The sequence below is a fragment of the Odocoileus virginianus genome, chromosome 5, assembly GCF_023699985.2.
Source record: "Odocoileus virginianus isolate 20LAN1187 ecotype Illinois chromosome 5, Ovbor_1.2, whole genome shotgun sequence".
Classification (NCBI taxonomy): Eukaryota; Metazoa; Chordata; class Mammalia; order Artiodactyla; family Cervidae; genus Odocoileus; species Odocoileus virginianus.
The window spans coordinates 40,479,762-40,494,218 of NC_069678.1; the positions used below are offsets into that span (position 1 = coordinate 40,479,762).

At 36.2% G+C, this 14,457-nt stretch overlaps 1 protein-coding gene across 8 annotated transcripts in view; it reads left to right on the plus strand.

The window, feature by feature from the left end:
* The first annotated feature begins 392 nt into the window (after positions 1–392).
* The window catches only part of ODF2L (outer dense fiber of sperm tails 2 like), a 37,352-nt gene continuing 23,287 nt past the window's right edge, over positions 393–14,457 (plus strand). Inside the window, exons 1-7 of one of the 8 annotated variants that reach the window (XM_070467813.1) lie at positions 1,178–1,374; positions 3,587–3,659; positions 8,048–8,216; positions 10,100–10,232; positions 12,592–12,651; positions 12,778–12,849; positions 13,388–13,504. In XM_070467813.1, the coding sequence (XP_070323914.1) occupies positions 8,104–8,216; positions 10,100–10,232; positions 12,592–12,651; positions 12,778–12,849; positions 13,388–13,504 (495 nt within the window). In that variant the 5' untranslated portion in view covers positions 1,178–1,374; positions 3,587–3,659; positions 8,048–8,103. The other 7 variants (XM_020877265.2, XM_020877270.2, XM_020877263.2 and 4 more) reach the window with 7 other exon arrangements.

The following is a 14,457-nucleotide window of genomic DNA, read 5'->3' on the forward strand; positions in this document are numbered from 1 at the left end:
TCACCAAGGGGCTACATAGACTGATGAATATGGATTCTAATGTTGCGACTTTTACCTAGCTGTACAGTCTGAAACAAAAGCTTGTGGCTCAGAAAGCGCTTCCCAGGTAGTGCTAGTGGTAAAGAACTTGCCTGCCAATGCAGGAGGTTCAATGCAGAGAGGGGGTTCAATCGCTGGGTGGGGAAAATCCCCTAGAGGAGGGCATGGCAACCCACTCCAGTATTCTTGTCTGGACAATCCCATGGACAGAGGAGCCTGGCAGGCTATAGTCCGTGGGGTTGCCAAGAGTTGGACATGATGGAGGGACTGAGCACGCGCGGTTGCCTCCATTCTACTTGTCCTTTTTTTTTTTTTTCAGGTGAGAAGACTAGCTCAGAGAAGTTGACTTGCCAAAGGTCATGATCCAGCAATTAGAGTAGGTTCCTACTCTAGGAACAGTGCAGTTCCTAGTGCTTTTTAACACTAGCATATATGGAAGTTAACGTGTTGTGAACTCGTGCTGGGGCTGGGGGTGGGGATGGGGCAGCATTGTTGGAATCATCAACGGAAATTGTTCTTTAGTGAAACCAGTAAGAGGTATGCCACGGTTAAACGACTCAGTTGATAAGTTTATTTGTGAACCTAATGTGATACCCACGATTTTTAACGTTAGGTTGAAGCGCTGGATAACTTTTTTGTTTTTTAACTTTTCCAAGTAGAATTTTGCCTTGTTCAATTTATAAACGTATCAGCAGGCTGTAGCACCGATTGAGACCAGAAAGATGGCTGGGAGGTAGCCGTCCGGCTCTCTCACTTAACAGGACAAAAGAGGCCCAGAGAATTACCTCGGATAAATGGCTTTTAGCTGTTTACATTTACAGTGAACTTTCTCCCAGTCGCGATTGCCTTGGCTTTTGTTTTTCTCAAATTTCCCCCTTTAAAAACAAAAGGAGGGCACTTTTGATGATTCAAGCCTAGTGTCAGAAGATTTGGAATGCATTGGCCTTATTTCCCTTTCTGGGTGAACTCAACAGTTAAGACTTTCGGTTACTATACACAAGTGCTACCCTTCTCTTAAACAAAAGGTTGGGGGCGGGGGAATTTACCGGGAGAAGCAACTCAGAGACAGGACGCCTCCCTCGTGCCCCGCCCCCTCGCCCCTGACAACAGCAGCAGACGCCGCCGCTCGCTTTCCTGAACTCGGCCAATTGGCTGCGCCGCTGCGCCCGAGCGAAGGGGGCGGGGCGGCCGTTGCCAGAGAAGCTGCTTGCTGGTTACCAAACCGAATTCGCCTGCTTCCGGAGTCGCGTCCTTGCCTTCCTTCCTAGCTTTCATCCACTGCACTGCCCCCCGCATCCTGCTCCCTGCTGGCCCACGCAGGGCTGGAGAGCACAGGTATGCTCGCCAGGGTTTGCACCAACGTTCACCCAACGTCAGCCTTCGGGGCCCCTGCGGAACCAGCGGCGGCCTGACGTCACGGCGGCGTGATGACGCAGTGGTGGAAGTGACGGCTTGCTTTTGGAGGGGAAAACTTGGGCTTGCGCGGCGGAGGGTTGGCTACCGCGGGTGGCTTTAAGGGTCACTGGTTGGGTCCGTGGCCGGGTCCGTGGCCGTGGCGAGTTACGGAAGTGAAAGGCCCTCGCGTCCACCCAAAACTAACCTCAGCCCCTTTCTGCCTACACCTCCCACTCGCAGCCTGGGCTTGGGAAAGGCAGCGAGGAAGGGTGTGGTCCCTGGAACAGCCTGGCAGATCTTAGCGAAGTGGGCTTGTCCAGGACGGAGACGTGATCCAGACGGCCCTGGTAAAGGCAGCCCTTCTTTAGGAAATACTGCCCCCTTACATATTCGGCTGATTTTGAAGTGCCCACTATATAATATGCCAGACTCTAGTAGGCTCCGGGGCTCCTTTAGTAAAGAATACTTCAGGCCTCAGGAAATCATTCCTTTTTCAGTGTCCTAGATTTCCAGGCTCTATTCTTTAAAGTGTATGGTTTGGACAAGTCACTGACTTTCCTGGTTTCAATTGCCTTATTCGTAAAAATGAGGAGGATATGCCACTTTCGAGTGGTTGTAATAAGAGATTTAAGTTAACCAGTGTCAGGTTTTGAGTAGGTGGTCGGTAAGTGGTGCTTGTTTAGTGAGAAAACCATAGCCAGACTTTGGCTGGTGTTGGGGAGAAAGTATGGCAAAGACAGTTTCCCTATCACTTCACACACAGTTAGGTTTCAGGTGTTTTTGAATGAATGAGGGCTTCCTTGATGGTTCAGTGAATGAGGTTCTTGGAGTAGTTTTAAGTACCACTTGGTTAGTTATGGTTTAAGGAATAGACTGCAGAAAGCCAGTCTACTTTTAAAATGAGTTTAATACCCTCCTGCTTACAATAAGATTGTCACCATCACGTTTGTTATGGTCCTTAATAGCCAGGTATCCATTTTTTGCTTCTGTCTGTCTTCTTATTTCAAAATCGGTGTGTATTAGTAAGGTAGTTTTGCATCTGAAAAACTCCCAAAGGTATGAGAAAATGGCTTTGTTTATACACCTGCTAATCACTGCTTAGTTTGTGCAAATGATTGAGACCCTAGAAGCTGGGTATATCAATGAGGTTAACATAACATATATTCCCTTGGGCACAGTTCTGTTGGAAGTCAATGATGGTTCCCCTGGGCCCTGGCTTAGTAGAACTCAGTCAGTTTTTTACTACATTGAAGATGATTTGTAATAATTCTGCAAGAATGATTTTTGAAAGAATTATTTTGAAGTTGAGTTGATTCTATTACAGATAACTCTGAGAAGGAAAAAGTAATACATTTATTTTTGAAAGATTTTTTTTGATATGGACAGTTTTTAAAGTTTTATTGAACTTGTTACAGAGTAGCTTTTGTTTTATGTTTTGTTTTTTATGGCCATGAGACATGTGGGATGTTAGCTCCCTGACCAGGAATTGAACCCATACTTCCTGCATTGGAAGGTGAAGTCTAAATCACTGGACAGCCAGGGAAGTCCTAATACACACTTTTAAAAGATTTTCTTCAAACTGGTCTAAGTTAATTTTTGTATTTAACGGGATAAGCAGTCATTTTCTGCAACTTAAATGTTGAGCATCCATTCAGATGGTCATGAGTAAATAAGGGGTTACACTTGATCATTTCCATACTGTTCTCTTGCTTTTCTTGTAGTCTGATTCCTTCATTGTTTTCCATGGGGTTTTGTTTGTTTGTTTGTTTTAATCACCAGCAGGAGGAACTTTTGATTTTTTAAAAATTTTTGTTGTAAAACATTGTTGAAATTTCATCTGTCTTGGGGCCTATTTCTACTCTCTTCCGTATGCCTAGTCTATTTTCCAAAACACGACTGGGTTTATCTTTAAAAGATGCACTTCTAATCTGGCATTCTCCTGCTTAAAATTATTTAATGGTCTGTCCTAACCTTTTGGGGAAGAAACTCAAGCTCTTGAACTTTGCATAGAATTACTGCTTTCATGTGTCCAATCAGTCTCATCTTTTGCCAAGTGCCCTTTCAAATCATGTTCTGCCATGATTCCTTGTTCTTGCTGGTACTTTACTCTCTATCTGGAATGCCTTTTTCTTTTCCCTTTTGCCAACCTCAGATGTGTTCTGCTGGACTCTACCGCGGATTCACCTCTGGGAAGTCTCCCAGGATCCTGCTCGTTGCTTTCAGAGGTACCCAGTGAGTCCCTTATAACCTTTAGCTCACTGGATTTTAGTTGTCTGCTCTCTTGTCTTTTCTGGGACTTCCTAGGTGATGCTAGTGGTAAAGAACCTGACTGTCAATGCGGGAGATATGACACATGGGTTCGAGCCCTGGGCCAGGAGGATCCCCTGGAGAAGAGCCTGGCAACCCACTCCAGTATTCTTGCCTGGAGAATCCCATGGACAGAGGAACCTGGCGGGCTGCAGTCCATAGGTTTGCCAAGAGTTGGATACAACTGAAGTGACTTGGCATGCTCAGAGTCTTCTCTCAAGTTAGACTTGTCTGTGCCTTCAGGGAGCTCAGTCTTACTCATCCTTTATTTCCTTGTACAGAACAGTTTTCATTTTTAAAATCTAAACTGAATTTATAAGAGTATTATTAAAACACTTACAAAAGAGAAGTTTGTATGTTACTTTCAGCTCTGTAAATTCTTATGTTTTAGTAACTGCTGGCTTTTGATTCAATACTGAGTTCCACCACTTTCTTACTTATAAACTTGAGCAAGTTATTTAACCTTTCTAAAACTTGGTTTCTTCATGTGTAGCTTTGGGATATTAATAGAAACTGTGTAGGGTTTTTGTGAGGTGATGTTATAAGGTAAGTTAATGCTCTGTTGATAAATGGCAGCATGTCCTCATGATGTTCATGTGTTGAAGGGAAAGAAAGTGCTTTATTTTTATCTGATAAAAGGATACTGACTATTTAGGGTGAAATGGTACTCTGAAGACTTTGGTCCAGTCTTCTGGGTAATTGCGTTCTCTATGAGGCTTGCTTGATCTCTTAACTGTTTCAGGTTGAATAATAAATTATTTGGTCACCCTCACTTATATATTGGAACCTAACCTATGCCTCTTACAGTATTATGTAATTTTTGAGGGTAAAGTATGACGAGTATATTGCCCTCACAGATTTAGTAGCCATTTAAAAATATTACCATTTATGGAGCAATTAAATTCTAAACTATGTAATTCTGAAAATATTATTAGATGTTTAGGATTCTTAGTGGACTGAATCAGTCAGAGGAATATTTTGAGAAGGAGGGAGGACTTGTGCCTTGAAAATATATATGTATCCTTTATTTACAAATCAGACACTCTTCCTGTCAACTTTTTTCTCGATACTATCCTATTATCCAATCTGCAACCCTTTTATATTCATTGGACAGAAGCATTATCTAATTTTCAAAGTTAATCTCTATATCAAAAAATGCGCTTTTGCAGTTTTGGTAGCTTTCACTCATAAGATCTGTTTTCCATCTCTGGCTATTTTTACTCTGTCTAATTCCAAATACCTTTTTTTTTTTTTTGCTATGGAGTCCAAAAAGCTATACAATTACTTCTCTAGTAAACTTTTGACTAGTGTTTAGTGAGGGAAATGAGTAGCATTTCTGTATCTAGTTGGTGTTCTTTGCTGAATATTTCATAGTGAATTTTTCAGTATAAGCTGCATGCTTTTGTTTGACGCTAATGGGAACTAGTTTTCCAAGGGTTAGTATTTGGCAAAACAAAATGAAATATGCAAGATTCATATGCTTTTCTCTTCAGAGAGATTAGTTTTGAATGCATATTTGAAGCTGATTAGTTTGTATAGAACAATGTAGGTTCTATGGAAGGTCATGGACTGTGATCTTTCCTTTCTGTGATCATGGCAGCATCATGGTCCCTGAACAGCCATCTTTCAAATTCTTGTTGTTGGTCAAAATGGAACATTGTTTAGTGAATGTAGCTGTGTTGCCAGAAACCCACGACCACTCCTGGAAAAGGCTTTAAATATATGCCTTTTGGGTAGAAGACTGAAAGTCATTTCTATATAGGAAATTTAATTCTTTAAACATTAAAAATATTTTAAAATTGCTATTCTTTAGGGATTTGATCATTAAAAGTGTGTGTGCCAGAATATGTGTCTTTGTTTCACCACGAGCAAATTGGACAAAAGTTTAATACATTTGTAAATTGGCAGTTTATTCTACACAATGATAATATTTCCTTGTGAAATATCTGCTTTTTTTCCATGCAAGAATACATTTGATGTACCAAGATGATAGCTTTTTTTTTATATAAAGGCAAGACTTTTTATGTTAAAGAAAATTATTATATTTTTCAGCATACATATGTTTCTGCTTATAGTATCATCACAACACAAAAATAATGGAGTACCTTGGAACCTCTCAACAATATTTTGAGAAGTTCCTGTATTCCTATATATTATAAGTGAATAATCCTATATTCGTTTCCCACCAAGCCAAGCAAGAACTTATTTAAAGTACTAATACCAAGCTGAATCTTTTTTTAAAAATATTTCTTTCTCTTTATTTATTTGCATGCATTGGGTCTTAGTTGCTACATGTAGGATCTTCTTCGCTGCATGCAAGATCTTTAATTGAGGCATTTGGGATCTGGTTCCCTGACCAGAGATTGAAGCCAGGCCCCCTGCATTGAAAGTGTGGAATCAGCCACCGGACACAAGGAGTTCTCAAACTGAGTCTTAACCTCATAAAATGTTTTCAATACATTGAGGATCCTTATCCTGTTATAATGATTTGTAAGCTTTTGTTTTAAATATATGAGCTATTGTTCTTTTAGTGATCCCCTAAAAGATGAATCAAGGGGTGAATAGTTATAAAAAGCATCAGTCTTGATTCATCATATTTGTAAATTACTCCAAACCTTGAGCCCTCTCCTTCAGTTATTGCTTAGCTTTTACAAGGCTTATAGGTGCTGAGGATTCTAGTAAAGAAGAAATTTTTCTTGAGATTCCATTGTACAGAGAGACAGATATTTAAACAAGTTAATGAACAAAAGATAAGTACCAAAACTGAGCAAGTGAGTAGATGATAATTTCCTTGATTGCAGTGACTTATCCAAGCATATTCGTTTTCATCTTTAGGTTTGGTTTTTCATTTGATTTTGTATATTCATGAAAGAAAGTGAAAGTGAAGTCTCTTAAGTCATGTCTGACTCTTTGCGACTCTGTGGACTGAGGCCCACAAGGCTCCTCCGTCCATGGGATTCTCCAGGCAAGAATACTGGAGTGGGTTGCCATTTTCTTCTTCAGAGGATCTTTCCAACCCAGGGATCCAACTCTGGTTACCCACATTGTGGGTGCAGACTGAGCCACCAGGGAATGCCTGTATATTAATATTTAAAAAATTTTTCTGCTACCAGTAGCTCAAAATATTGTTATGCTCTAATAATAGATGTTGCATATTTGTAGCAGTCACATAGATCATCTTAGACTATATGTATCTTATTCTGCATTTCCATTTTGACATGAGTTGCTAGTGTTTAAAAAATATGAGCATGCTTTCATTGGCCTATATCCTAAATATTTCTCTGATATAGAGAACCTTCAGATAAAAAAGAGATAACATTTTTTATAGACATTTTAAGTGATTTCTGAATTGCTAATTAAATATTGTGAATACTCTTCAACCTTTAATTTCACATCTGTCTAAAGATCTAAAAATTCTTGAACGTATGTATTTTATGATACAGAAAATTAAAAATAAATTACAAGGAGGTAAAGTATCTCTGCACAATGCAGAAGACCTTAAGTATGATGTTTGATTTTGTATAAACAGAATCAGGGAGACACATTTCTATATATTAGAATTGTGAAAATACAGTCTTAATGATTGCCCAAGCACTAATTCATTACTTAAAATGGAATAGCTTTGAAGAAATTCATAAATGTCATAAATAATTCACATTTTAAAATGACATCTCCAAATCTGAGAGAAAACAATTAGATTATTTACTAAGACTTAGATGTAATATCATCTGTCCATTCAGTGTCACCAAAGAATATCGTAGATTGAACTTTTTTTAAAGAATAGGATTTATTTGTAGAAATAAGTGAATTTAATGTTGAAAAGTCTACTCTTAAAAAAACCTTTATCTTTGCAGCTACTGTTGCCAAATACTTTCAAAAGTATCTTAAATTTTTACTTATAGGCATGAATAACATTCATTTCTTGTTGAAGAAATGAAATGAAATTTCATTAGTTTCTAATGAAACTAAAATTGATAGTTATTCTATGACTTTTATGTCCATTTTCTAATCTGTTTGGATCAAGATATTTTAATACTTCAAGAAACAGACTAATAGTAATTTCTACATTCTTGTGAGTATGTAGAAAATAGTGACTTTTTGGAAGCTGGCAGTTGGCAATTGTTGAATGATTGTGCTATGCAATTTTGATACTATTTTAAATTAGTATCACAACGAGTAGCAGCTACAATTTGAGTTTTGTTTGTGAAATATTTTTCTTGTATACGTCTTTAGGATTTTTATCTTATATGGTGATAATAGAAAAAAATAATCTACTGAAATGTTTAATAATGAAAATATTTCGTAGGTTTCAGCTTATGTGGAGAACTTGCTGTGGAAGCCACCTAAAAATCCATTTAATTTATGGAGGAGACTGCAAGTGATGGAAGTCATTCAGAAGAACTCTTTTCCCATTTTGAAAGTAGATCAGAAAAAGAACATTTACCACAGGATGCCAGTGAAAGTCATCTCAGCTGGTATTTTCAACAATAACAGGGGATAACTTAATTTTCTTGATTTCAGGGTTTCATATTTTGTCCATATTGTAAACTATTTGAATCAAATATAGCATTCTTTCAAGGATATCATCTAACAATCTAGTAATTGATATTTATTTAATTTGATTACAAAGTACTCATGTAGCAGAATATGGCTATTTTGAAATTTTAATGACAGCAATTAAAATTGAAAACATTACCTATAAAAATTTATAAAGTGTATACCTTTTTACCTAAGGTAAATGAAAATATAAATACCATGTAATAGTGGAAATATAGTTCATGAGTACTAATTCACTGTCATTTGGTATATTGCTATGTAACAGATACCTGTCATACTTTGCTTCTTTGGTATGGGGATGCACTTGTTTTTTGTATGACTCATTGCTCCCCAAAGTGACAGTCTTAAAATACCATGGTTGTTGCTATGGATGGTATAGTGCAGCTTCTAGTTATAAATGAAAATAATGTTTGGCCATATATAATTATTTTTGACTTTTTGTATATGGTTTCTAATAATGATAATTGTCTTTTGTAGCCAGCATTCCTTAGGCCCATCATTTTAAGCCAGTGGTGCTTAAGAATACAATGTATTTCTTACAGACATAGCCTCTAAGATGCCTTTCATTGTTGTTGTGCCATTATATTATGTTCCATAGAAGAAAAGTAGTGTCAATTAAAGAAAGACACAGTGCTTTCTTGGAATGCTTGGAATTTTATTTGTAAATACTGTAAAAGCCCCTTCAAACTTATACATAGATTTTTGTCCAAATGACTCTGCTCATATAAAGATTAAATGAAATAAATTAGTGAAGGTTTTCTCAAAGCTTCTTTATACTCAAAATCCAACTTCTTTGAGTCACTTTTTAACTCAGAGTTCTCTCTGCTATTAGGAGTATTAGTGAAATGGTATTTCTTAGGCACATCTGTATCTGAAATGAAAATTATTGGTGATGGGCTCTTACTTACAGTATACAGCAAGCCTACCTTGGAATCTTCCTTCTAGAATGTTGCTAAACATTCTTACTTCAACAACTCCTTCAAGCCCTCTGTTTGACCCTTCTTTGCTAGAGATTAAAAATGTGCTATATCCCATCTCTGGGATAGTCTTCATACTATCTGATGCTCATTCTATTAAGTTTTGGACATGTACAGGAGATACAGCTCAAGACGGCTTCCAGACTGACAAAGATTAGTAAGAAGCATCCCTATTTCGGGATGTAAAAGTATGAACTTCTTGTCCCCCCCAAGAAATGTATCTTATAGTGATACACAGTAGTGTAGATAAAACATAACCAAGAAAGCAAATATTATCAGTTTCATTTTAAATGATAATGTTTTATAAAACCAAATGTGAAGAATTTTTAGGTGTCTGGAGCAGTTTAGTTTTTTGTGTGACAAATGAGTTTAGCTTACACATTCTTCTGGAGGAATTTTTTTGTGAAGAACCATAGATTTCAAGAAAGGATTGGAAATAAGGGCTAGAAAGTCAGATCTTTTGTTTTTTGGACTAGGGAGAAGGAAGGGAAGAAAAAATGACACATTCACATAAATCATTTTACAAACTGAAGAAGAGATGTTGAATAATTATCAAATAGCACAGTGATACATTGCTGTTGGTAGTCTTCATATTTTATACATCTTAACATTTTAGAAACTGTCTTACCACTTATAGTTATGTGTAGGAAAAATATGGAAGTATAGAAAAATTCATACATTTTCAGTGACAGTTTAGTGTTAAATTTTGCAAAGCAATTTATGGAACTGTAATACTTAATCAGGCTATGCTTAGTTTGCACAAAAAGTATAACAAATTTATGTAACAGTTTTAACTTAAATTTTCTTTGTGCATATCTAACTAGCCTAAAGCAGGACATCCAAAATGAGAAGACCGAATTGGAAGCATTGTTTAAGGAAGCCGAGTTAGCAGCTTGTTCTGCAGAATTACTTATGCCATTATTTAAGGACACCATTGAAGAGATTAGTTTTGAAAATGTGAGTATTTGACTAGTGAACATCTAATAAAGTGAGGAGCTAGGATAATACTCAGAATGCATTAACTGAGGTCTCATCTTACAGTAATTATGCTCACACACTGGTATTTGATATAAAAAATGCAAGTTTATCGGTGTTCTTTTTTCCTATGTCATTAATTGCAATTCTTTTCGTCAAAGATAATCTCAGGAATGCACTTGATGAGAGGCCAAGCTAGAGACTGTACCTCAGTGCTTGACTTACCTGGAGTTGAACTAGAGCCAACTTCTCTCAAGAGTGAATTTAAAATATTCTGAGAGATGAAACCTATTTTCTATAGTACTATGTGGAATAAAAACCTCTATTCTAAAATTACAGTGTACTAAAGTATGAGTTAAGGGCAAAAAAATAGATTGTATAATATTAATTTTATTATAATAAATTCCTGAAATATTTTCGGGTTTAAGCCCTTATTTTGATTTCATTTTACTTTAGTGTACCACATAACAAATACTATTCACTGCTATGAATTTGGCAGACTTTACTACTACTATGTCCAAAAGAGGGCCTCCCTGGAGGCTCAGTGGTAAAGAACCCACCTGCCAATACAGGAGACCTGTGTTCGATCCCTGGGTCAGGAAGATCTCCTGGAGTAGGAAATGGCAACCCACTCCAGTATTCTTGCCTGGGAAATCCCATGGACAAAGGAGCCTGGCGGGCTATAGTCCATGGGGTCACAAAGAGTTGGATATGACTTAGTGACAACAGCAACAACAAGTGCAGAAGAATGATTGTTTTTACTGGGAAAAAGTATTCTTTGCTAATAGTAGCATTACATTTTAGAGTGTCTTAGTGCAATATCTTAAAATGTGTTTGTGGCTCTTACATTTTGTCAGGCTAAACTTTCTGCATCCAATTTGAACATTTCTAAACAGATGGAAATAGTAACAATAGAATTAGACACTTAAACGTGTAAAACAAACTTTAGAACATCTTAGAAAGACAGACTACCAACAAGTAAGAAATACTAAGCACTGTTTCAGTAGTGATATTTCTCACTTGAAGGGTATATAGGTTCTTGAACTGTAGAAATTAAAATATTGGTATATTTGAAATGGAAATGATTCTTGAATTTTTGTTTGAAATGGCAATCATTAACCCTCACTTTCAGTGTTTCATGAGTAGTTTTACATGAAAGCAGCATATTTTATAGAAAATACATTTTTCTTTTCAATCTCAAGAACTTTCATTATTTGTTTTACTTGATTTCAGTTGATTACTATAAAAACTCTTGGAATTTAAGCTCTTGTATTCATTTTATTTATGCATTCATATATTCCTTTCTTAATGGTTTTATTGAGATCTAATTCACATACCATACAGTTCACTGGTTCAAAGCGTGCAATTCAGTGATTTTTGGTATATTCACAGAATTGTGTAGTCATCACCATCAGCCTTGGAGCATTTTCGTAACTACAAATAGAAACCCTTAGCCCTTTAGATTTTTGCTTCTCATCCCCATCTACTCCTCCTTTATACATTATCTGCTTTCTCTGTATCTATGGATTTGCTAATTTCACATATTTTTTATCAAGTGAGTGAAAGAAGCTCAGTTGTGTCCCACTCTTTGTACCCCCATGGACTATATAGTCCGTGAAATTCTCCAGGCCAGAATACTGGAGTGGGTAGCTTTTCCCTTCTCCAGGGGTCTTCCCAACCCGGGGATCAAACCGTTCCCACATCGCAGGCAGATTCTTTACCACCTGAGCCACAGGGGAAGCCCAAGAATACTGGAGTGGGTAGACTATCCCTTTGCCAGTGGATCTTGCTGACCCAGGAATCAAACCAGGGTCTCTTGCATTGCAGGTGGATTCTTTACCAACTCAGCTATCAGGGAAGCCCTGATATTTTATATAAATAGAATCATATGGTATGTGTGACCCTCAAAGTGAAAAAACATTTTCTGCATTCTCATTTAAAATATCTATGTGGAATTCTTTTATTAATTTGCTGTAATTCTTTGAAACATTTCTTTTTGCTAGACTTTAGATTGCTTATAATTTTTACCTGTTTACAAACAGCATTGTGGGCCTCCTTTATATACAAGGTTCGTATGATTTTTATGTCATTGGCTTGTACTTTATGAGGCATTATTTAGAAATTAATTTTATAAATTGTGGGCAAAAATTGATTTGGAACACTTAAGCAAAAATCTTTCTGGTTTTTAACTTAAAAAAGCTGAACTATGCATAGTAATTGTCCATATTAATTTCTTATGCTGCACCACATTAGTTTCTTAAGTGATGCTTAATCCACTTTCTGCTGTTGTGTAGAGAAATATAGCTTGTGAACACTGATTTATAACTTCTTTTTTCCACAGAGAGGGGAAAGTTTATCCAACTTGTTAGAGAAACTAACTGATAATGAAAGTGAAAACATTGTAAGTCTTTTATACTTGGGAGTCTAGTTTTTTGAATTTTTTTGTTTATATGCTGGTCAGTTTTATAAAATTAGCCAACATTACCCAAGTTGTGATATTCTAACTTTTACATTATATTTATTGAAGAATCTTAAGAACAAGGTACTTGAAAAGGAGACCTATATCCAAGAACTTTCTTCTTTGTTTCAGAATGAAAAGGTAAGCAAATTTTGAGCTTAATTCATCATATTTTCTTAATATTGACTCCTTCTTTCTCTTCTTTCCATGCTGGCCTCCTATTTATCCTCATAAATAGACACAAAGTTTTTTAGGTTATTTGGACTTTTTCCCCAGTTTTATGTATCAAATATAGCATCTTAATTTTTTAAAGTTGTTTTTTCTTTTTAGATTTTTATGATGTTTCATTCAGGGTACTTGGCATAAATCAGGGACCTAGGTATAAATATATATTTCAGTTTTAGTATAAATTAAGGTATTTCTGTGTTTGTAGGATCATTTTAGACATATTCATGATTTTACTTAGGAGGATAGATAGGAACTTGTAACAAGAGATAATTAGGAGTTATTAAAAAGGGGAGTAGGAAACATCCCCTTGATTTTATATAAAATCCATTCGTAATGGGAGTGTTGTACTTTGCTCTTTAGCAAATTTTTAGATCGTATCCAAGTACTGTGAAATTTAATATTGTAGAGAAATACATTAAATAACACATTTTTGTTTTGTTTTCTCTTATAGGCAAATGCTTTGAAAGCAAGCCGTTTTTCACAATCAGTGAAAGTAGTACATAAACGACTACAGTCCCAAATTCATAAAAAGGAAGCAGAGAATGATAAATTAAAAGAACACATAAAGGTTATAAGTACTCATCCATTTTTATAGTTTTAAGTGCTAAAAGTAGTGAATGACAATATAGTCTTAATTGGAATTTAGTGGATTTGAAAGAATTTAAGTGTTGCCATGGGAAATCCATATTTGGGGCAAATCTTAACATTTCTGGTCTTTCTAAAGATTTGGCTCCAGATCCTAATGTGAAAATGCTGTCTCTGTTTAGTACCGATCTAGGAAGGATTTGTAAAGATTGAATTACTTAAAAAAAATCTCTCCTATTATTAGTTAAATTATATTTATTTGGAAAAGCTATTAAATATGAGAAAATTAAAATAACTTAAAAATACTGAAGTTATTAATATTTGGTATACAGTCATCCCTTTTATGCGCCTATAATGTACTTAAGTACTCTTGTACTTATTTAATGAGACAATAATGTTTATTATATTGTTTTTGTTACTAATGATAATAACATTAAGATTAGGTAACCTAGCATTGGTGTTTAGATAATCAAGTAACCTATTATACAGATTTTTTAGCAGGGTAATTAGGAGGAATTCTCTGGTTTAAACTGCATAGTTTAAATATTCTTGTGGAAGCCTCACAGTCACTCTTTGAGGTGAGAGTTTGAGGTTGCTTTGGTATGACACAACCTAACTGGATCTACTGTCATTTTTGCCAAAGGAAAAGAAGCAGTGCTGCCACTTTTGAAAGAGAAGTGTACAAAGACAAACCCCATTGAGTGTGAGGACCTCTGTGTGGGATTTCTGTTCGCTTTTATCTTCCTGAACCATGGCAGATGCCTGTAGCCCAGGCACATGTTTTTCACGACTGCATATTGAGGGTTGTTTTTTCTTTTTTCGTTCAGTGGCAAAAAGCTTTTGCCCATGAAAGAGACATTAAGCAGACTTACGTGAGGTATAAATTTTGTCTTTTGTCTGCCTTTAAGTGCTTTTTAGCACTTTCCCCCAGAGATC